Source organism: Papaver somniferum, chromosome 5 (genome assembly GCF_003573695.1).
Source record: "Papaver somniferum cultivar HN1 chromosome 5, ASM357369v1, whole genome shotgun sequence".
Lineage (NCBI taxonomy): Eukaryota > Viridiplantae > Streptophyta > Magnoliopsida > Ranunculales > Papaveraceae > Papaver > Papaver somniferum.
Genome location: NC_039362.1, coordinates 150921156 through 150946223, shown reverse-complemented (window position 1 = coordinate 150946223; position 25068 = coordinate 150921156). Strand labels below are relative to the sequence as shown.

Below are 25068 nucleotides of genomic sequence, written 5' to 3'. Positions count from 1 at the left end.
CATACTTTGTGACACATCAAGATACATATCTGAAAATTGATCTTAAGTGATCTTTTGAAGATTATTCATTGATTGAAGGTGGTTAAGAATCTAGGATGCTCTTCGGGAGTCGTAAGTTCCAGATTTGTGAGGTTTGCTATCTTTGTTTACCGCAAATAGATTTTGACACCTTGACCTTTGATTTAAAGGAAATAAAGTAGGCGTATATGTTAAAGGCATATTATTATCAAAAGTCTTTGTTAGAGCACTGCTCGGTCGAACTCGCAAACGTTGCTATCTCAGGATTGTTTGTCAAGTTTAGTGGTCAAAACTATAAGTCTTTATTTCTAGTCTACTTATAGCTATGTCTCGGACTAGGATAGATTGTGTAGTTGAGCTTTAGACTTCACGGCGTTCATCAATTGAATACGAAGAACTACTAAGGAGAGATTGTAGAACTTCATCAACAAAAGGTATGTGGAGACTGAAACTCATCTATCACTCGGAAAGTCTATTTCTACTCTATCTCCTATATTGGGACAATAGTCGTATAGCTATATAGTATTCGATTATACACATTTGATATTTCGAGATGAGTTTAACTCGCTTACATATTTCTCGAAATAATTTGTTCGCAAGCTTTCGCTTTAACCAGGTTCATTTTATATTCCTGACGAAAGTCAAAAGATGATCATGTGAAAATTGTTTGGTAACATCTTACATGATTTGTGTGGGACAGTCATTTGATGTAGACCTGGAATGTTTCGTATTAATTATTTCAATAACTTAAAAATTTCTTTGATGCTAATAGTTTGTGAAAACAACTATTATCATCCTATAAGAATGTTTCAATGATTGAAATAGAGTTTAGAACATTTAACCATGATAACATTATAGACATAGTATGCGTACTTGCATATATGTTGATCCAAGACGCGTATAGTATGCATACCCGTATGCGTACTGTGAGGTCAGGTAAAGTCCGGGAGCCTTGGTATGCATACCTGTACGCATACAGGCAAACTCAGTTGATGTCCGAAAAATATTGTATGCGTACCCATAAGCGTACTAATTCAATTGTTGTTTTGGATGTGTGATAGTATGCGTACCCGTTCGCATACTGTCAGACACAGTCCAAGTCCGGCTACTTAAGTATGCGTACCCGTTTGCATACTTGAGTGGGTTAAGTTCTAGAATTGGTTGTTCCATGAACTAATATATTTATATAATAAGGAATGCAATCTTTTGCAAACCGCGGCTATAATGTTCATGAATTGATTCGAGTGAATCAAACCGATTTCGTTTCAATTGTGTTCTTGTATACTTCCATGAGAATTTAAAAATTGAACAACTCTATAACTAGTTTCATTTGAGTCATTTGAACTAGTTTTAGTTAAGATGAATAAGGTTGATATGAAATATGGCTAACTTCGGTTAACTATTGTTGAGCCAACCTAGTGTACACTTTTAGTTACAGTTACTTATACCTAAATGAAGTCACATTTCATTTGTGTGTAACAAGCTAAGTTCGATCTAACGGTTGAAAGATATTAGCTTGAGTCTAATCAGTTTTTCATCTAACGATGAATATTGAATGTTTTGTCACCAAGGTAACATTGATTGCAAACCCTGATTTGAAGACTATATAAGGAAGAACTCTAGCAACTGGGAAACCTAATCCCCGCACCTCCTGTGTGATACTAGTTTCGGCTAGAGTCGGTTCTCCTTTAACCTTAGGTTTATTCCAAATCCCCTAGGTTAACGACTTGAAGACTTCACTGGGATTGTGAAGCCAGGCCCAACTATTTTCTCTGTAGTTGCGTGTTCCGATCTTACTAATACTATCGTGATTGAGAACTATATTTTCTAAGATTTGCTTGAGATTTATCTCTGATAGGTAAGATTAAAAGAAGTCACAAACATCTTTGTCTCATCGTTTGTGATTCCGCAATATCTTGTTTCGCTTCCATACGATTAAGATTATTGTGAGGTGATTGATAATAATAGGCTGTTCTTCGGGAATATAAGTCTGGTTTATCATTTGGTTCCTGTGCACCTTGATTTATCATAAGACGGAACAAAACTCATAGGTATTTCTGTGGGAGACATATTTATCTATATCAATAGACTTTTCTGTGTGAGACAGATTTTTTTATCATGTCTTCGACTTTGGGTCGTAGAAACTCTTAGTTTTGGGTGAGATCAGCTAAGGGAATCAAGTGCGTAGAATCCTGCTGGGGTTCAGAAACGTTAGGAGCACAAATGTACCTTGATCAGTTTGAGATTAATTAGAGAAATTCCTATGGCAATGGCCAAACTCAAACATTTGTTGAGCCACGTTGATGGGCAAACTGAATTTTCCACTATGGCAAAGCGTAGGGCGTTGGAATAACAGGCACGCGGCCGAAAGACTGAAATCGGCGTCAGCAAACAAAACTCTAGCGTTGGAATGCCCGACTCTGGCGCTCGTTATTTTGACGCGGGCATTAGACACAAAGTCTCTAACGGTCAACTGTCTAACATCAATATTTCCAACGGTCGAATTTCAACATTATAAATTCATTCTATGATTTCATTTTCACTCACACCACTTCCATTTCCTTCTTCTAAAACTCTTCTAAATCAAAAATTTCTATACAATATGAACATAGTGAGAGGAGCGGCGAATGATATAAAGAAGAAAAGAGATCGGAAAAATGAATCGGCACCATTGCCTCACACAGGTGTAGATTTTACTCAAAATCGAGAAACAGAGTTTGCTTCGCCAAATATAGTTGCTGCTCCATTATTATTCCCAGGTCATGTGCCCGGGCATCGTGAACGGTCTGAGGATTATTATATCACGAGAGGTGGATTTTCAGAATTAAATGCTATTTATGTTGGTCTACCGTCTACAGTCCGAGAAAGGGTTGACAGATATCCTTGGCGTGCTCTTTATAGAATATAGCCTAGAAATCATAACAAAAAAATTCCGAAAACAGTGGTAGAAAGGTGGTGGATGACGATGCACACATTCCATTTTATGGATTTCGAAATTGATAAGTTTTTTTAACTTAACTTAAATTAAAAAATTTAAATAATTACTAAATAATGAAAATAAATAACCATTGTTGATATTATACTTATAATAGGAATTACTCCCCTTGATTTGTATTTCATTTGTGGGATCCCAAGTGGAATGAGAGACTCGCCACCATTCAACCAAGACAAATGGATCTCAAATAGTAAATGGGAGACGCTTTGTCCCTCGTTTTTGGAATCAGATATCCCTCGTAGTGATTTGAAAGGAGGTGGGATTATATGTGCGGCCTTGAAGATTCTCCTAACCAAACCCAGAAACCCAGCACATGTAGATGACTATCTTGAACACGAAAGGTTGTTTATCTTATGGGTATTGGGTCAGACATTCTTTCCAAACTCAAGTAATGTTGCTCATGTTGGTTGGTTTGAAGCGTTAGAAGATCTCGAAAAAGCACCATATTATGACTGGGGATCTGTAATTTTAGAAGAATTGTACTGTGCGCTGGATAAAGCGTCCATGGGCGGAAAAAATTACTGGTTTCTGGAGCATCATAGAGGCAAATATCAAAATTATTATTTTTAAATTTATTATTGTTACTAAATTTAAATATTTTTTATGAACAAATGTAGATTATTTAGTTAATATACTAGAATTATGGAGTAATTTGCAGTATTGGTGGTATACCTACTCCCGTGTTGGTAAACCAATCCTAACAGACGGGACACTTAGATTTCAATGTTGGAAACATGTATATGAAGGACAACTTAGAGAAGAACATTGGCAGCGACGTCTTTGGTTCCAGTTTTGTTCAAAGGTTTCATCAGATGACTCGAAGCCTCAACAACGTAGTTGTCCACCCATATGTTGATTTACCTCAGTATGGTGATAATGTTGGAGTACGTATTTTTGATTATTCTATGCGTAGAGTTGTTTTTTACAGTCCGGAGTCACAAAGAGGGGTTTGGTATCTGGGAGAAAGAGTGTAGTACCATATACAAGGTATATTTGCAATTGCAATTAACCCGCCACAACAGATGCAAACCTCTGCATCAGATTTTGATCGGCTGAGAATAACCGGTTGGGGAGGTATGAACTAAATACAAGGAGGAATAACAATGAAGCGCAGTATGTCAACTGGTACACATCAATTACAAAGGCTGTAATTGGGACACAAAACATGCACGTCTATAGGTTTGATTTCCCAGGGTTATCAAACATGTCCCATAATCCAAGTATCGTTCCCAGCCAACCACCTCCATAAGAGCCAAGCTTTATGACTTATCCCAGAACGGGTGCAAGTTCTTCATCATCCTCGTCAAATATGCCCGAAATTCGTTGGGAGCTACAAATTATTACTTCACAAGGTGAGACAACCACGGTCCCCATTGTTTCCCAAGGTACGGAACGTGATTATCCTTACTACAATGTTACTTCCAGTGAGGAAGAGTTGCGAATTCAACTCAACGATTTGCATTGGCGGAATCGGAAAGTAAAGGCGATGTACTTGGAACAACTACGAAAATTGCATACAGACACAATATTTGGAATGAATCCAACTGTAAGTCCAAATGTAAATGATTATGGGAGGCAATCACATTCTTTCGATTCCACCAGGAGAAACAGATCATCATGGCACGAAAGTGAAGAAAACAGCCGGCACGAAAGTGAAGAAACAGTGGTGCGAGAAACACGGCACAATACTACTTCACCAAAAATTGTGCATGTATCTCAACCTCAGGCATTTCGTCTTGAACCTAGGCCCATTGCATCATTATTCTCGCCCTACAACCCAAATGTGCCCTACAACCCAAATGAATGCTACACACCAACAACACCACAACAACAAATCTCTTATATGCTTGGAGGACCGAGTACACAGAGTGCTTACCAATCGCCTAATTTTGTTCAACCAGGTCTATCCCCATTTGGAAATTTACAAACTAAGTTGGCTTTAGGTGATTTCCCAGGTTTATTCCCAGGACTTTTTGAATTATTGGCTCCAGAAAATAACAATGAGGGAGCTAGAGATGAGCGACGTTAGAGAGATTATTGTAATTTTTAGTTCTGCTACATGTGTAGTTTTAGTTTTAGAAGTACGACAGTCTTTAATTAAATAAAATTACATATGTTTAAAAGTAAGCGTTTTACACTGGCTTCAATAAATTACTACGGACAACATTACATTAGCTTCACTAATGATAAGAAGTACTAGGTACTATAAAGAAGGGGTTGAAACTGTTCAACACCTTAAGGATTTCAAAACATTTTTTGAAAGGAGAAGCCACATTTTTCCATCTTCTCCATTCAGCCAAAGATCTTGTTACCATCTCAGCATCAGTTTCACCACTTAGTTGATATCGATTTACTTGTATGGTTAAAGCTACAAACTCACTTACTTCTTTCTTAATTGTACCAAAACGATGTTCTATGTCGCATATAAAACGACGACTCGGATTACGAGTGTCACTGCAGAACCCATCGTGAATAATCTCCCAGAAATTCACCCATGGATAGTTTGCCGAAACAAGCTGAGTAGATAAAAAAACATAGTTTCTGCAAATAGATTCATCTTCTTCTTTAGCATACGGAATTTTTCGAACTAACAGGTGTCGAGACATGTTCAATCAAGAATTTAGAGTGAAGAGAAGAATGTGTAGAATGTGTGAATTTAGAGTTGAAATGAGGAGTATTTATAGATTTCAAAAAATGTAGCCATTGGATCACAAGATTTTCCAGCCGTTCAGATTTAGCCGTTGGCGACATTGGGTCAGACACTAGCGTCTTTAATACGGAAGTGGGCGCCATAAGTGAAAACGCGCATTGAATTTCTAACGCTAGCGTCATTCTTTCAGACGCCAGCGTTGGTAGAAATGACGCCCGTCATTTCCACAGACGCGCGCTGGTTGTTCCAACTCGATGTTCAAACCAAAAAATATATTCATTTGAACATCCAATTTTCATGTTTGTTGTTTCCATAGTTGGAGAAAAATGAACAAACTCTGAGTTTGTTCATTCTATATGAATTGCTCTTAGGGATCAACTACATTCCAGTACGAAGCTCATTGGTAGTAGGATAGTGTCTGTAGCGGCTTAATACAATGCGGCGTTCAAAGATAGACTAGGTACCGGGGTTTTTATGCATTTGCGGTTTCCTTGTTAACAAAATTTCTGGTATCTGTGTTATTTCTTTTCCGCGTTATATTTTCTATATAATTGAAATATCACAGGTTGTGCATTAAACTCAATCAGTTCTTGAATCCGACCTTTGGTTTGTTTATTGAATTGATCGACACTTGGATATTGGTTTGTGATACCATCCAAGTTATTTCTCTTATTCGATCGGATCGCAAATTTCTATTTGTTTGATTGCAGATTGAATTGATAAATTGAGATAAAACTCGTTGATATACTTTTCTAAAGATTGAGTCTGAATGTCTAGTAGATTCTCTTGAAAGTATATTAGAGTTAATCCATTCAGATTGCCAAACATATTGGGTGTGGTTGTTAGACCCCCGCTTTTTCAATTGGTATCAGAACAGGCAAACACGTTTAAGACCTCATAAATTATGTGTTTGTGGCAGTCTGATTTTTGTGGACCTAAGAAGTATCTCACAAAAAACAGACTTTGAGATGTCTTCCAATGTTTTTGATTATGCCAAAATCCTTGGGTTTACCTCAAAGGATAACTCCTCAGCCGATTCTTCCGAATCCCGAGGTAAAAACATGACAATTGACACCTTGTCAGAATATGAAATGGAAATCACCATAGCACTAAAAAAATCTGTTGAAATCATTGATTTTCAAGTTTCTAAAATCAAGACACTTGAAAAAAAGAATGATCAGCTCATTGATGAATTTGAGAAGTCTCTTGAAATAGAATGTGAACTCTATTGCTTTATTGAATCTCTCTCTAACAATATCAAAAAATTGGTTCAAGAAACTACTGTACAACGTGAAAAGATTAGTATACTTGAAGATACTATTAAAGAAGACTCAATTAGAGAAGAACGTTTATCAAGGCTCATTCATCAGAAATAAACAACCATCGGTTTAAAAAGAGAAACTTGTTGCATCTCTTCGATGTGCCAAAGTACAGTGTCACACCTTGAAAAAGGAAAACTCTGTCTTGATGAGCAAGGCATCCTCATTACCTTTTTCGAGTACTCATAAATTATCTCCAAGCGTGAAGAAAATTCCCTTCAAGGAATTACCCGCTTTGAGTCACTTGCACAATTCGCGTGTGACAGAAAAGGTTATGAGTCAAGGGAATTATGTTTCTGATTCACGATGTTGTTCTTTTTGTGGGAAAAAGAATCACCATGTTCTACATTGTTTTTCTAGAAAAAAACAGATTTCAGAACTTTGAAATCTACTTCTTTTTACTATCGACAGAGTAAATTGTCTGACGACATCTACAATGGATTTCATTCCTGCAGAAAACCAGAACTCTCATTAAATGGATTTCAATGGTCACTCATCTCGAAATCTTTTCTGCAATTGTGTTCCTTCTCATGGTGCAAATTCTTACACCATAAATACTCGCATTCCCATTAGTTATGAGAATAAAACTGGTAAGTCTAGAAGGTGGAGATCTCACAATTCTGATCTTCTAGAACCGACCTCCAAAGGTCCTAGACTTAATCCTCAAAAAAATCTCTCTGATGGATCTACTAAAAGTTTTATGTCGAATTCTTCCGGAATAAGAAATAGCCGAAGGAAGGTAAGAAATACTAGGTTCAAACATTCAGATGTTATTCACAACTCATCTCTCAATACTCATGGTGGGTTACATATCACGTTGCTACCTAGTTCTAGGTAATTTGATCCTTATATCTTCCTTGAGAGTTTCAAGGATAATATTTTTGAGATGCTCAAATCTACTGTTGGTTACCATTTTTCTTGTGTTTGATTTAGTTGTTTTCTCCTTATGTGAAGGTTGAGTCATTTCTTGACTCCTTGTAACTATTTTGTATCTCTTATGTAGGATCTGATTAAGGCTCTTAGTTATTGAGCCATGATGGTAAGAAATATTTGAAAACAGTGAGTATTTCTTTTTGGATCTTTTCTTATCCAGTAGTCTTCCACATCTAGTCCTCGAGTGTTCGTGTCTTTCTTGGAATAGTCTTTCCCTAATCCACATCTTTGTGAATGTATTGTGTTGCTCCGTAATTTTTCTTATGTTGAGCATGGCCAATTGAATTGATCATTTCCTTTGTGGTTAATTCAATTAAGTTTTTTGGATACAAATTCATGTTTCATGTAATTTGATTAATTGAAAAGCGGGGGTACAACAACAACACCCAATAATTCGCTTAGCAATCTGTATGGAAAAACTCCAATATACTTTTAAGAGAATCAACAAGACTCAATCTTTAAAAAGTATATCAAAGAGTTTTATCTCTCTTTCCCGATTCAATTCTTACTCAAGCAAATAGAAATCTGCGAGTCAAATTAAATACAAGAGAAATCACTTGAACGGTACCAAAGACCAATGTTCAAGTCTCAATCAATGTAAATCAACAACCAAAGGTTGGATATTCTAATTGATTGAATCTAACGCACAACCTGTGATATTTCAATTATAAAGATAAACAATATAATGCGGAAATAGAAATAACACAGACACCAGAATTTTGTTAATGAGGAAACCGAAAATGCAGAAAAACCCCGGGACCTAGTCCAGATTGAATGCACACTGTATTAAGCCGCTACAGACACTAGCCTACTACAAACTAACTTCGTTCTGGAATATAGTTGAACCCAAATCAATCTCACACTGATCCAAGGTACAGTTATGCTCCTACGTCTCTGATCCCAGAAGGATACTACGTACTTGATTCCCTTAGCTGATCCCACCCACAACTAAGAGTTGCTATGAACCAAAGTCGGAGACTTTAATAAACAAATCTGTATCACACAGAAAAGTATACGATAATAGATAAATCTGTCTCCCATAGAAATACCTAAGATTTTTGCTCCGTCTTTTGATAAATCAAGGTGAACAGGAACCAATTGATAACCCGAACTTATATTCCATAAGAACAACCTAGAATTATCAATCACCTCACAATAATATTATTCGACGCGGCGAAAGAAGATATTATGGAATCACAAAATATGAGACGAAGATGTTTGTGACTACTTTATATCTTGTCTATCGGAGATATCAATATCAAGCCAATCGTTACGATTGTACTCAACACGATAGAATCAGCAAGATCAGATCACACAACTACGAGAAAGTAGTATCAGTCTGGCTTCACAATCCCAACAAAGTCTTTAAGTCGTTGACCTGGCTTTTAAGAAGAAACCAAAGGTTAAAGGAGAACCGACTCTAGCTTATACAACTAGTATCATACATGAGGTGTGAGGATTAGGTTTCCCAGTTGCTAGAGTTCTCCCTTATATAGTCTTTCAAATCACGGTTTGCAATCAATGTTAGCTTAGTAACAACGCATTCAATATTCACCATTAGATGAAAACCTGATTAGATTCAAGTTAATATATTTCAATCGTTGGATCGAAAACTTAGCTTGTTACACACAAATGAAATGCACGATTTTAGGTTTGTGTAACCGTACCAAACATGTACATTTGTTGGTTCAATAATAGTTAACCAAATGGTTAGCCATGTGATCACTTTCACAACCATATTCTTCTTCACCATAACTAATTCAAATGACTCAAATGAACTAGTTAGAGAGTTGTTCAATTGTATAAATCTCATAGAAGTATACAAGACACAATTGAAGCAAAAACGATTTGATTCACTCGAATCGATTCATGAACTTTATAGCCACGGTTTGCAATTTGCATTCCTTAGTTTATATAAATATAAGTTCACAAACAATCGTCTTTAGATATAACCAACTCAAGTTCGCGGTCTTAGTTCGCGGACTTAAGTTCCCGGAAGGAGTTCACAAACTCCAGCAGATATTCTCGGGATGAGAACCTCCGCCAGTTCGCGGACTGAGTTCACAACTCTTGTTCCGGTTTTCCTGATCAACAAAGTACGCATACTTTGGTTCAAGGAATAAGTACTTATACATTTATGTGTTTCCACATAATGCTTATATCCAACAATGGTTATATAATCTAAACTCTCATTTCAATCATTGAAACATTCTTAGAGGACGTCAAAGTGAAAGCTTACCAACACATATTTCGAGAAATCGATAGGCGAGATAAACTCGGCTCGAAATAACAAATGTGTATAATCAAAGTCTATATAGCAAAACGACTTTTGTCTCAAGATAGGAGATATAGTAGATATATTTTTTAGTGATAGATAAGTTCAAGTCTCCACATACCTTTTAGTCGATGAAGTTCCACCAGTTCATTGAGTAGTTCTTCGTCTTGTATGATGATTGCCATGGAGTTTTTGAGCTCAACTACACTTTTTATCCTAGTCCGAGACTTAGCTATAGTAGACTAGAAATCAAGACTTATAGTTTTGATCACTAACATTGATAAACATGCTTGAGATAGCAACGCATGCGAGTTCGACCGAGCAGTGATCTAACATTAATGTCCAAAGAAATCCTTCTTTTCTTGTAAAAGTAAGGTTGCTCTTGTTGTTCTTTCAATAATGAAATTTTATGGGGGAGAGTTCTTAATTGAACTTGTGTTTAATTGCCAAATATTTGTGGGGAGTGCGGTTGTGGAATATTGTAGGACTTTTCTTGTATCTTTATAAACTCCTTGATAAATACACTAAGTTTCGACTATGTGAAATCATCGAAACAAAGTTGATATGCTCTCTTTTGGTCATGAAGTATCTCTATGAAAATTTCATTAGGATCCCACTAGTTTTCGTACCTTTGCCAATTTATATTGATAAAAAGGGGGAGAATTAATGTGTAGTTCACACTACAAATACATATGGTTTACCGATCATTATGTAAGGGGAAGTGGTTTTCATTGTGAGATGAAGTATTGAGTAAGGGGAGTGATACATATCACCATAGTGTTATTGCAAAAGTTGTGATACAATTGAACTTTGATGTTGTGTAATAATACTATGGTATTGTATAACAATGATTGAGAGCAATTGTTTTCTCATTGCTATGGCTACGGATCTTCAACAACTATGATGCTGAGTTGAACACGTTCAGAATCACTAGAGCACTTAGAAGTGACGAACATTTCGAGTAATGTTGAAGAACCAAAGAGATCAAGCATTTGGATGAGAAGCTACAAAGTTTTATTTATTTTGTAATCCATATGTATTGATAGTTTTGTCACTAAAATTGATAAAGGGATGGGGGGATTATTAGAGCACTGCTCGGTCGAACTCTCAAGCGTTGCTATCTCAAGCTTGTTTGTCAAGTTTAGTGATCAAAACTATAAGTCTTGATTTCTATCCTACTTATAGCTATGTCTCGGACTAGGATACATTGTGTAGTTGAGATTTATACTTCACCATGTTCATCAATTGAAGACGAAGAACTACTAAGGAGAGCTTGTAGAACTTCATCAATAAAAGGCATGTGGAGATTGAAACTCATCTATCACTCGGAAAGTCTATTTCTACTCTATCTCCTATATTGAGACAAAAGTCATATAGCTATATAGTATTGGATTATACACATTTGATATTTAGAGATGAGTTTAACTCCCTTACATATTTTTCGATATATGCGTTGGCAAGCATTCGCTTTAACCAAGTTCATCTTATATTCTTGACAAAAGTCAAAAGATGATCATGTGAAAATCGCATGGTAACATCTTACATGATTTGTATGAGACAATCATTTGATGTAGACCTGGAATGTTTCGTATGGAACATTTCCATAATTGAAATAGAGTTTATAACACTTAACCATGATTAGATTATAGACATAGCATGTGTCCCCTTGCATATATGTTGATCCAAGACCCGTATAGTAATGCATACCTGTATGCGTACTGGAGAGGTCAGGTAAAGTCCGGGAGCCTTAATATGCGTACCCATATGCATACTGGCGAACTCAGTTGAAGTCCGGGAACTATTGTATGCGTACACGTACAAATTAAACTTTTGTTTTGGATATGTGATAGTATGCGTACCCGTTCACATACTGTCGGACACAGTCCAAGTCCGGCTACTTACATATGCGTACCCGTTTGCATACTTGAGTAGGTTAAGTTCTAGAATCGGTTGTGCCATGAACTAATACATTTATATAATAAGGAATGTAATATTTTGAAATTCGTGGCTATAATATTCATGAATTGATTCGAGTGAATCAAACAGATTTTGTTTCAATTGTGTTCGTGTATACTTCTATGAGAATATAACAATTGAAAAACTCTATAACTAGTTTCATTTGAGTCATTTGAACTAGTTGTGGTTAAGATGAATAAGGTTGATATGAAAGTGCTCATATGGATAACTTCGGTTAACTATTGTTGAGCCAACTTAGTGTACACGTTTAGGCACGGTTACTTATACCTAAATGAAGTCGCATTTCATTTGAGTGTAACAAGCTAAGTTCTATATAACGGTTGAAAGATATTAGCTTGAGTATAATCAGGTTTTCATCTAACGGTGAATATTGAATGTTTTTTTACCAAGGCAACATTGACTCCAAACCCTGATTTAAGAATATATAAGGGAGAACTCTAGCAACTGGGAAACCTAATACCCACACCTCTTGTGTGATACTAGTTGCGACTATAGTCAGTTCTCCTTTAACCTTAGGTTTATTCCAAAACCCCGTAGGTTAACGACTTGAAGACTTCATTGGTATTGTGAAGCCAGACCCAACTATTTTCTGATAGGTAAGATTAAAAGAAGTCACAAACATCTTCGTCTCATCGTTTGTGATTCCACAATATCTTGGTTTGATTTCGTACGATTAAGATTTTTATGAGGTGATTGATAATACTGGGCTGTTCTTCGGGAATATAAGTCAGGTTTATCAATTGGTTCTTGTGCACCTTGATTTATCATAAGATGGAACAAAACTCATAGGTATTTATGTGGGAGATAGATCTATCTATATCAATGGACTTTTTTTGTGTGAGACATATTTGTTTATCAAGTCTTCGACTTTGGGTCGTAGAAACTCTTAGTTGTGGGTGAGATGAGCTAAGGGAATTAAGTTCTTAGAATCCTGCTGGGGTTCAGAGACGTAAGGTCCGCAAATGTACCTTGATCAGTATGAGATTGGTTAGGGATCAACTACATTCCAGTCTGAAGTTCATTGATAGTAGGCTAGTGTCTGTAGTGGCTTAATACATTGTGGTGTTCAAAGCTGGACTAGGTCCCGAGGTTTTTATGCATTTGCGGTTTCCTCGTTACTAAATTTCTGGTGTCTGTGTTATTTCTTTTCCGCATTATATTTTCTATATAATTGAAATATCACAGGTTGTGCGTTAAGTTCAATCAGTTCTTGAATCCGGTCTTTGGGTTGTTGATTGAATTGATTGACACTTGGATATTGGTTTATAATACCATCCAAGTTATTTATTTTATTCAATCGGCTCGAAAATTCCTATTTGTTTGATTGCAGATTGAATTGAGAAATTGAGATAAAAATCTTTGATATACTTTTCCAAAGATTGAGTCTGACTGTCTGGTTGAGTCTGCCAAACGATATATTGGGTTTGGTTGTTAGACCCCCGCTTTTTCAGTCTTCACTTCGGTTGAAGTAACTCTTAGGTTGTAAACGAGTTCAGCTAAGGGAATCAATTGCGTAGAGCCTTGCGAGGTTCAAGATACATAAATAGCGCGACTGTAACTGAATCGCTTGGAGGGTATATTCAGCTCGACTACATTCCATTCTGAAGTCTAATAGTATGCTAGTGTCTATAGAGGGTTCATATAGTTTGGTGTTCAAATATGGACGAGGTTCCGAGATTTTTCTGCAATTGGAGTTTCCTCATTAACAAAACTATTGATGTCTTATGGTTTTCCTTTTCCGCATTATATTGTTTATCTTCATAATTGGATTTATACAAGTTGTACGTATTCAATCTTAGTAGATACGTCCATCTAATTATGATCGATCACGAGACTCGTTTCTTGTAGAATTCGTATCTTGAAAGATAGATAACAAGTTTAATCACATGGCATAATTTCGATTGGATTATTTGGATATGACAAAATTGATCTTGGATATTGATTTTTGAGATTGTCCAAGTACTCTTCTTAACAATCAGGTTCACGGACTCTTTGTCTATATACTAACTAATTGAGAAGGTGTAGAGATATAAACTCTATACATATTTCCAAAAATCATTCAGTTGGTCTACTTGCAAGTGTATTATATTTTTTCCATACAGGTTTCCAAACAAAAAAGTTGGTGGTGTACTTGGTACCCTAGCGTTTTCAACTTTTAAAAAACGGGTACCCAAATACAACACAATCTTTTAAATATCAACCTATAAGTCCTATACCGGGTGTGATCGTCTATGGAAAAAGTGGAGACAATACGACAACTATGGTATACACTTTGTGTGATCGTCCATGGATACAATATCGAGACAATACAACAACAAAGTGTTCACTTGATAATAGGTACGGTATAAAACCGAAACACTATAGGATCAATATCGGGTGATTAGTATTAACGCACAAATGTATCTACTTTATTATAATATAAAACAATTATAATGCAGAAGTAAAATAAATAACACAACACAAGATTTTGTTAATGAAGAAACCGCAAATGCAGAAAAACCCAGGGACCTAGTCCAGTATTAAATATTCTCATAATTAAGTTGTTATACGAAATCTAATGCCAACCTCGTATAATTGAGACCAAATAGACTACCCCTAGCTACTTAGTTTTCCCAGTATCCCCACATCTTCGACTTCAAGAATCAAGCACGTGAATCACCACTTCTTTGGATCGTATTCCAAACAGTACAGTAATTAAAAAAAAAATGGTAACCACTCTATTCAATCTTTGGTGAAAGATATGTTTGAGTTGTCAACAAAGGCTCTTTTGTTTAAACTAATGAACTCCTTTGTTGGGTAAGATCAATTCGAATCATTAACTTAGATTCAGATTCACAACTATCAGAATCGAATATTGAAAAATACCACCAAATGATAGTTGCCGATCAAATTGACTTTCTGATTAGATAAATCTAATCTAGTTCGGATCCCAGCCGATCAATATGTGTGCACAAATTCACACGATACGAAAACTAATATGAAAATCTTCTTTGTCTTCAAATCTTCAATTTCCTTCTCAATAACCTGCACAACACAAACTTGAATCCTCTTATGATCAATCACGCACAGAACGGAGTCTGTTAACAATAGATTATCACAAGATGTCTTTAGATCCATAAATGGTTCCAAAGATCCCGTCGATACTTTGATCTAGGTCCTTATGTCAGAATGGAAGTCTCCCAAGAATAATCAAGCTTGGTGCAATCAAAGTTTCAACAACCGTTGGTCAATCAAATCAATAATCGAAAACTAACGGTACTCGTAGAGCTTCTTGATCCCACAAAAGTCTTTAAACCAGTGGTCGTAAGATATTTCGCCTAATTAGGGTGCTTTCCTCTCCGGATATACGGCTCCACCAGAAACAACACGAATGAAGTTTCTCTGGCTCTTAGGATAGTTTGCAAGAAATGTAAACTCAAGTATTTATACAAGGAAATTCCAAAATCGAAAATATTCTCAAGATATTCATTAAAGTACCTAATTTCTGTTTTCCTATTTCCAATAAATGTTAACGAATATTTCTGAAATCTCTCTTAGAAAATTTCTATTATTGGTGTGGCATGTTAACTAATAATCTTTTTTATAGGATATGCTTTAATTGCTGGTAATTAAAACATATATTATGAAAAACATAATTAAGCTTTTCAATATTTCGGTATAGGATCACCTTGAGCATCAAGGAATATCTTTGAACAATTAATGATAAGATTTATGCACATGTCCAAATAATGTCGACATCTAGAAGTTTCTCTTGGCAAACCTTAATTCCTAATTCATACACAACCATGAAGAAATGTGTGAACTTTCGAAACTAGGTTTTTCTCTTGGGATCGGTTATACCAAGACTCACAATATAAGTTGTGACTGGTTATACCATGATCCTTAAGATAGGTTGTGACCGGTTACACCATGCTTCCCAATATAGCTTGTGATCGGTTACACGTTATTTCCCAAAGTAGCTTGTGATCAGTTATACCTTGCTTCCCAAAGTAGCTTATAAATGATTACAACTAACTTCCCAATGTAGCATGTGAATGGTTACACCTTGCTTCACAAAGTAGCTTGTGACCGATTACAACTAAATACACTATAGGCTATGACCGGTTATACCTGAATTCTCAACATAAGTCAAGATAGATTCTACCTTGTCATCTTGTATTGGTCATCCAAAAGATATTCAACAAAGAACAAACCAACACAATGCATGATTTTCCTTTCGATTATGAAACAAGATCATACATTTACTTCCTTAAACTAATGTAATAATACCTAGTTTTCTAGGATGAAATCACACCTATATTCTACACATAATCAAGTAACTATAAAAACATAGATTATGTTGATGTTGTATTTATGAAGTTTCAAAAGATAAGCGTTTATACTTCGTAATATAATTCCTTGATACTTTGATCATAATAATATGACCAAGCCTAATCACTAGAGTATTATAAATATAACTTTGCATGTTATGTTTTCAATATAAAACGACTTGATAGATACGTTAGGAATGGAAACAAGATCAAGTCAATATTACTAACTTCAAGAGGAAGGATGATGTCTTCGTTGCAGTCGTTACTTCTTCACTTTCTTTAGGTCTTCAGAGTAATACTTGTACGTCTCAACATTCCTAGTCTTTCTAGTATAACCTAAATGAAGTTGACTCTAGTAAATAATCAGCGACTCTAGATGAGTTTTGATACTAAAATATGACAACCAAACTTGACATAGCAACGCTTGGTGGGTTCAAACGAGTTATGCTTTAACAATTTTGCAAAAAAAAGAACAAAAAATTCACAGACCTTCGCTAAAAATATCAAAATTGGCGACAAATTAATAAGCTAATATCTTGCTTTTAATCAACATTTTTTAGGCATTTACTGACACTGTGTTTGCATGTACATGGAAGGCCTTATGCTTGATATATAACTTAATAAGACATTAGTTATTAATGGATGAGAATTTTTGGCCGCATAAGCCTAAGGTTAGGCGTTTTCACCGAGCACCACCAAAGGATGTTTCCTTCTTAATTATATTTAACGAATTGTTGTTTTTGTGTTACTTGTATTAGAAGTATAATGTGAATGATATTTCTCGTGTTGCCTTTTTTCTGCACGAAAACATTAGTTCGAGCTCCAGATATATTAAACACTCAGCAGCTTGAATTTTATAATTTGCAACATTCAAAGCTCACCAACCTTTCCAGCGAGTGCCTTCGTGCAATAACCTACATACTAAAGAATTCTCCTAATATAGAATATTTTTCCCTGCAGATAACACATGTTTTTACTGAATTCATTGTCAATACTTTTATTGTTTCATTTACCTGAAAGTAACTCACTAAGTCAAAATAAGTATCTTTTGACGTTTGGTAATGCTCAATATCCAACTAAGTTCTGACAAGCCTCCAGCGTATCCATATTGTGATGAGGTATATATTAAGCACTTAACATGAATATCTCATGATTATTATGTTAGTTGACAAATTCTAACATCATTATCCGATAATTGTCTGGGTAAAGTTCAATTTACAACACATGAGACTATTGGGAAGCAGGATTATCTGTGCCATATATGTTATATCACCTAAAGGTTGGGGGATTAATGGTCTCCTAGGATGTGTTAATGAAGTAAGGTTTTTAGAAATTATGTTGAAACATTCGATAGTCTTGGAGAAAGTGGTACTTGCCAGTTATTTTACTAATCAAGACTCGCTGAAGGAGAAACGTATGAAGAAATTTAGTGAAATACTTCTCAAGTTTCCAAGAGCCTCTAAAAAAATCATTATCTTGTTTTCAAATCTGAGTAAGGTAATAATTTCAAACCAATTTCTTTGTGCTTATAATGTTTGGTCTCGCCTGATTTGGATATCGAAGAAGAATTGACTCATATTTTGCTGCATTTAATTGATACTGGTAAATAAATTTGGAGATATATATTCGGTCTTTTTTGTTACAATAATTATATTTTTACCTCGAGAAAGTTCAATAATCTCAAATGTTCTAATTTTTAGTTGCTCTTCTCATGTGCTTCTCACTAGATGGATCGAGGATGGGAAATTGTAGTTGTAGACTCAACTCTTGAAACTCGGTTTGTTAGGCCCAGATAGAAACTTCTGTACGTATTAAAGTTATAAAATTGGGTTATAGCTGAGATGCATGCAGTCTAAGTTTGCTTACAGTACAAGCTCCTTTTGGGCTTATATTACTTAACTTACTTTCGTTTGCAATACAACTTATTATGTGAACAATGAGCTTGTTGTAGTTGCCGACTTTTGTTTTCTCATTTGCAAGAAAATATATCAATCTTTTGTTTTCTCAAAGTAAAATAATTTTTTTTAAAGTTTTAGATGTTCCTGGTGTTTTTTTATCTTTTGCATCAATCTTTTAATTTAGACTTTAATTCAAGAAACATACAAAAGATTGCATTCCATGATGTATGCTCAACCCCAACTCTTGGTTCCAAGGATGTGAAAATGAACTCGATTTTCATTCATAAAACGGTATGAGATCTCACCTGATTGATCTACATATAGTTTTTACACAAGGAACAACCTAATTTTGTTTAACACAAGCATACAGTTAAAAAGAAGCGATACCAAAAGAAAATTCAAGTAATAATGAAGACACAAGGAACATGAAGTAGACAGAAAAAAAATATGTAGTAACAAGAATGCTTATGAAAACAACCAGGATGGAAAATTCCTGAACTGAGAAAGACTAATGTGGATCGGGAGAATAATATGTAGAACTAACTCCATGGTTTTTATAAAACTAAACGTGAAGTTAGCAGTAATCAATCTGGGTGCACAAAGTACCTAGGATATGCAATCATTCACTCATTTGATAAAAGTTTTTAGATAATGAACTATTGGAAATTGTAGAAACATTAATATTACATTGCATACAAGACAAATGAATTACAACTTCATTTGAACTTCAAAGAAAACCAAACCAATGTGGTTTGGTTTATTTTCCTAATGACATTATTATTTAATTTGAGACTTATTAATATTTAAGGAGAACTTTTGAAATGAATTATTTTGTAATATTACCGAATTTGTTATTTTAACAATAAGGTCCATTCGTGATTCTATCATTTTTTTAGCGAGAATATTATATTATCGAGTATTATATTAGAGATGCTTTATTGTATATGGTTTTTTTCTTCAGTTTGAATGAAGAAAAAAAGATTCACATGCATCCACTAATATATGTTGTAAACCTCAAACTTGACAAGAAATGAACTAATATCTTGCTTTTAACCAATATATTTTAATCATTTGTTGTGTTTGCATGTATCTAGAAGGCCTTTCTTGATATGTAACTTTACGAGGCATTGATTATTAATGAATGAGAGTTTTTGGATGCATATTTCTTGATAGGGGTTTGTACTAAGCACCACCTCAGGATTAACAAATTGTTGTTTTCGTGTTTCTTATAGTGTAAATATAAGTTAAATGATATTTCTCGTGTTGTCTTTTTTATGCACGAAAGCTTTAGGTGGAGATCCTAATATATTAGACATGCAGCTAGCCGCTTGAATCTTATAATTTCAAAATTTGAAGATTCATACCCACATTTCATAATAATCTACATACTAAAGACTTCTCTTAATATAAAATCTTTTCCAGGTAGATAACACAAGTTTTTACTAAATTCATTGTAAATACTTTTATCGTTTCATTTACCTCAATGTAACTCATTTTTGAGTCAAAATAAGTGCCTTCCTTTAACGTTTGATAATGCCCAATATCCAACTAAGTTCTCACAAGCCTCTAACGTATCCATTTTTGACATGGTATATATCAGGCACTTAAAACGAATATCTCATGGTTATTGTTTTAGTTGGTAAATTCTGATAACTATCTAGGTAAAGTTTAACTCAGAAAACGCGGGAGATTAATGGGAAGCAGGATTGTCACTGCCATATATGTTATATTACCCAGAGGCTTTGGAGATTAGTGGTCTTCCAGGATGTGTAAATTAATGAAGTAAAGTTTCTATAAATTTTGTTGAAACATTTTATAGTCTTAGAGAAAATGGTACTAGATAGTTATTCTACTAAGTAGGACTCGCTAAGAGAGAAATTTAGTGAAATGCTGCTCAAGTTTCCAAGACCCTCCATAATCTTGTTTCAAATCCGAGTAAGGTGATAATGTCATCCCAATTTCTTTGTTCTTAAATTATCATTATTTTTCTTTGCCGGGTCTGAATGTCAAGGAAGAATTGACTCATATTTTCCACGATAGTTAATGGATATTGACAAATAAAGTTGGGGATAGACTTCAATCTTATTTTGTTACCACAATTAAATTTTTTCCCCGAGAAAGTTCAATAATGTTGCTTAAGTTTCCAAGACCCTCCATAATCTTGTTTCAAATCCGAGTAAAGTGATAATGTCATCCCAATTTCTTTGTTCTTAAGTTTTTTTTTCTTTGCCTGATATGAATGTCAAGAAACAATTGACTCATAGTTTCATGCTAGTTAATTGATATTGATAATAAATTTGGGGATAAACTTCAGTCTTATTTTGTTACCACAATTACATTTTTTTCTTGAGAAAGTTCAATAATGTCAGATGTTCTAAATTCTAGTATTCTCAGATACTTCTCAGTCGATGGATCTAGGATGAGAATTTGCAGTTGTATACTTAACTTTGAAAATCGGTTGTTTGGTCCAGATAGAAACTTATTAAGTTATAAACTTGTGATAAACACAATTCTGCTCACGAGTTTGCTTAAAGTAGAAGCTCCTTTTGGTCTTCTGTTACTTCCAATTTACGATACAACATTTATGTTGCTTATTTTGTTTGTGGTGGGAATTGTCTCAACAGTGAGCTTATTTTTTTTTTACCGAATTTTATGCAAGGAAATGGTTCAATTTATTATTTTCTCTCTTTTTTTTTATGTTGGGTTTTAGATATTGTTGGTGTACCTTATCTTTTGCATCATGGTTTCGATTTTAATTCAGAATACATAGAAGATGGTGATTGGGAGAGTTGTCATTTCCTGTTGTATGTGCAACTCTCTCAAATTCCATATAGAAATCAGTCTGACATCTTACCTGATCAAGCCTACTAAAGATGGAAGGGTAATCTAGTCATTTTAAATTAAATGGGAAGATAATTTAGTCCTTTTAATAATTGGAGGGTAATCTAGACATTTTAAATGACATTAGGACACCTCCTAACCAACTACCATGACATTATTATCATGAGTGAAGCCCTATTGGAAAAGGAAGCCCCTATATGAGGTTTCCTTAAAAATAAGTTTTCGTAGTGTCATGTTTTCTGGTATGACACCAGTACTGGTCAAATGTTTCTCGCGAGGACTTGCAATATTCCTTTTAGAATTTCATGCTTGATTTTATTTATTAAGTACTCGATTTTACCAAGGAAAATATTTTCGAGTGGTATGATTACCCTCCCCATGAGTTAGGAACAAGTAAAAGATGCTAATTACAAGCATAAGCACAACTCGTATTGTTTGCTTGTTCCTTCCTCTTCAAATATAAAAGCACGGTCATTCAGTGACTTGTTTGCTTTGTATATTGTTCTTTTATTTCTTCTAATTGGTACTGTAAGCAAAACAAGGTGGATTAAAGGGAATTCTGATAGCTTCTAACTAGATTAAATATATTAAGTTGCTAACATTCCAAGGCCACCTTGTTTTTAAGCTTATTCCACAACCCGATATCGTTCTGCTAGTCATTTTTGAGTTAACTCACATTACCATGTATCTAACAAGAAACTTTTAATCATGGACATAATTTGCATGATATAGTACCAACTCCATGGTTTGACTAAAAATAAACGTGAAGTTAGCAAAATTAATAATTGATTTGGATGTTCATTATAGAACGCATAAAAACTACAACGTGTGTTTAGGACTTAGGATGGTGCTACTTGTGGTGGTGATGTGTATGCAATATTATTGATGCGATCTGGAAATATGATAGTGGAAAGAGTACACTGAAATCCGACTCCATAAAGGGAACGTGAAAGAGAACATGACATGCCAACCAAGCAAAGGCTCGGGCTCTGTTTGAAGCAATGCACATGGCTTTTTCTGATGGATGGGATCATGTTATCTTTGAGTCTGATAACCTTGGTACATTTGTAAGTTTCTTCATCAAATACTTCCTCCTCTTTATCAAAGCTTACCTTTACTTAAGAAATGTGTAAACCTATGTAATATTAACCCTTCTTCGTCATGTGTTTATGTGCATAGAGATTGTAATAAACCAAATACTACCTTAGCAAAAGTTATTAGAAATTACTATCTTAATGAGGAATGATGGACTGGTCCGCCTCTGTTGTTAACTCCTCATTTAGACAAAGATGTAATTTTTATTTCTATTTAATAAATAAGTTCTTCGGTTCAAAAAAAAATGGTACCAGGGTTGTCAAAGAATCTTCTTAAAAATCAGATAGTCTTAAAAACAAGGTACCCTTACAATGTTAATCATATAAAATGTAAGAGCGATAAGGTCAAGCGAAAGTCAAGCGAAAAGTCAAAATTAGTCAACTTTTTTTCTTCCTCCGTATTTGTTGATTTCATCCGTTTAATCTTGTTCAAATATTATCTCGTAGTTGTTCTTTATCCAAATCTCTGTTAGATTGTTTTTATTATGTTTAAATTTGTCTGATTTCCCCTCTTTTCTTTGCCCTATTTTATTAATTGTCGCTTTTTGTTTCTTTACTGTTTCTTTACTTTTATTGATTTTGTTTGTCTCTCTTTAATGGCAGCTCATCTTCACTAAGCCTCCTTTGGCCATGAATCAGTGTTTCTGCTATGTCCCATTACATCAACATCAAATTTTTGAGTTGGCTTCTTGTTAGAGCATTGCTTGGTCGAACTCGCAAACGTTGTTATCTCAAGCTTGTTTTTCAAGTTTAGTTGCCAAAACTATAAGTCTTGATTTCTAGTTTACTTATAGCTAAGTCTCGGATTAGGATAGTAAGGGTAGTTGAGATTTAGAATTCACGGTGTTCATCAAATGAAGACGAATAACTACTCAAAGGAACTTGTGGAACTTCATCGACAAAAGGTATGTGGAGACTTAAACTTATCTATCACTCAAAAGTCTATCTACTCTATCTCCTATTTGAGACAAAAGTCGTATTGCTATATAGACTTCAATTATATACATTTGCTATTTCAAGCCAAGTTTATCTCGCTTATCTATTTCTCGAAATATGTGTTGGTAAGCTTTCGTTTTTGCAGAAGAGCTCTGCGAATCGGACTGACTCTGGCGATAAAATCGTCTCGACTCGGTAACATTTATTTCTTCGATCTACTTCGTTTTTCAAAAATTCCTTCATTACTTCAGGTGTTTTACTGGTTTTTTCAATGATCGGTGTTCATTAATTCGATGATTCTCTTCATTAAATAAGTAAATATGTCGGAAATAATCGATCAGGTGAATCTGATTCTGGACCTAAATCAAAAACAGATGCAAATCCTAGAGTTTCAAATTCTGGTGAATCTAATAATCATGCTTCCGATAAAGTAGATGAAATATTATCTTTCATTCCTGATGATGATATAGATGAAAGTTTAGAGGAATGGAAATTTAGTTTAGTCGGCAGATTGGACCTGGTGAAGTTAAAGTTTGATATTGCAGATCATCTTTAAGAAGACAATCGAGTACTTCAGGTATGATTCAACTAATTCCGATTGGAAAATGTTTTTTCATCATAAAATTAGAAAATGAAGCTGACATGAAACATATTTGGGATGGAGATTGGGTGGTGGATTCTCAGAATCTCAAGATAAGGAAATGGGAACCAAATTTTAATCCAGAATCACATAAAACATCAATGGCTTATGTTTGGGTTCAGTTTCCTGGACTGAATATCGAATATTTGAAGGAGAAAATATTATTACATATTGGGAAGGCTTTAGGGAGACCAATTAAAGTTGATGAAACTACTCTTAAGAAGGAAGTAGGTTATTATGCAAGTATTTTAGTGGAAATGGATTTAGCTAAAGCAATTCCAATCAAAATCTGTGTGGAATCTAAATATGGGAAGTTTGAACAGGCAATGAATATTCCTAATCTCCCTAAATTTTGTTATCAAGATAGTAGGACACATTTCACTGCAGAATGCAGAAACAAAAGAAGAGAGCAAGAACAACATACAGATACTGCAGAAATTCCTAAAGAACCAAAGAAAATCTGGAGAAGAGTAACTACAAAAAAAAAACCACAAGCTACTACAGGTTTTGATATATGTTTTCCAGCATCTGAGATTGGTGATCCAAGTTCCCCAGCTATACAAAATTTAGAAACTCCTCAAGAAGAAGTTTCCAATTCAGGTAAATTTCATGCTCTACAAGAACTAAATGAAGAGTCCTTTAATTCTCATATTGCATTCCCTGCATTATCAGTGGAAAAGCTCTTAAATGCTGCTTCTGGTGCTCCATCTATTAATAAAGTAAGTAATATTGTACCACCAATTGGAAAGGGAGTTACTAATGAAAATGTTCCAAAAGTTAAACAGAAGACACAACAAGGGAGCATTGTTACAACTAGCTAGAAAACAACAAATTTAGTTGGTAATGGTGGTAAAGAAGAGATTTTGAGAAGAAATTCCTCTCAAACTCAATCTTCTAAATGAAAGTCATCTTCTGAAATGTCAGAGGCCTGAGAAGAATAAAGGCCTAAGACAAACTTAGAAGTTTAGTTCATTCATTTAATCCTTCTTTAGTTATTATTGCAGAGCCAAAAGTTTATTATTCTGCATACTTTTGTAAAAAATTGAAGTTACCAGGAATGCATTATGAAGTTATACATAATTCAAGGGAAGATAGGAAAGGTAATCTATGGATATTTTGGAATTCTTCAATACAGAAACCATCTGTATTTTCTTTATCTAATCAATTTATAACAGTGGAGGT

The 25068-nt window shown here is 34.7% G+C and overlaps 1 protein-coding gene across 1 annotated transcript; it reads left to right on the top strand.

The window, feature by feature from the left end:
- The first annotated feature begins 23888 nt into the window (after nt 1–23888).
- LOC113279868 lies at nt 23889–24707 on the top strand. The gene has a single exon (XM_026528518.1). It carries the CDS (start codon nt 23889–23891, stop codon nt 24705–24707), a length of 819 nt encoding a protein of 272 aa, XP_026384303.1.
- Nucleotides 24708–25068: the final 361 nt, after the last annotated feature.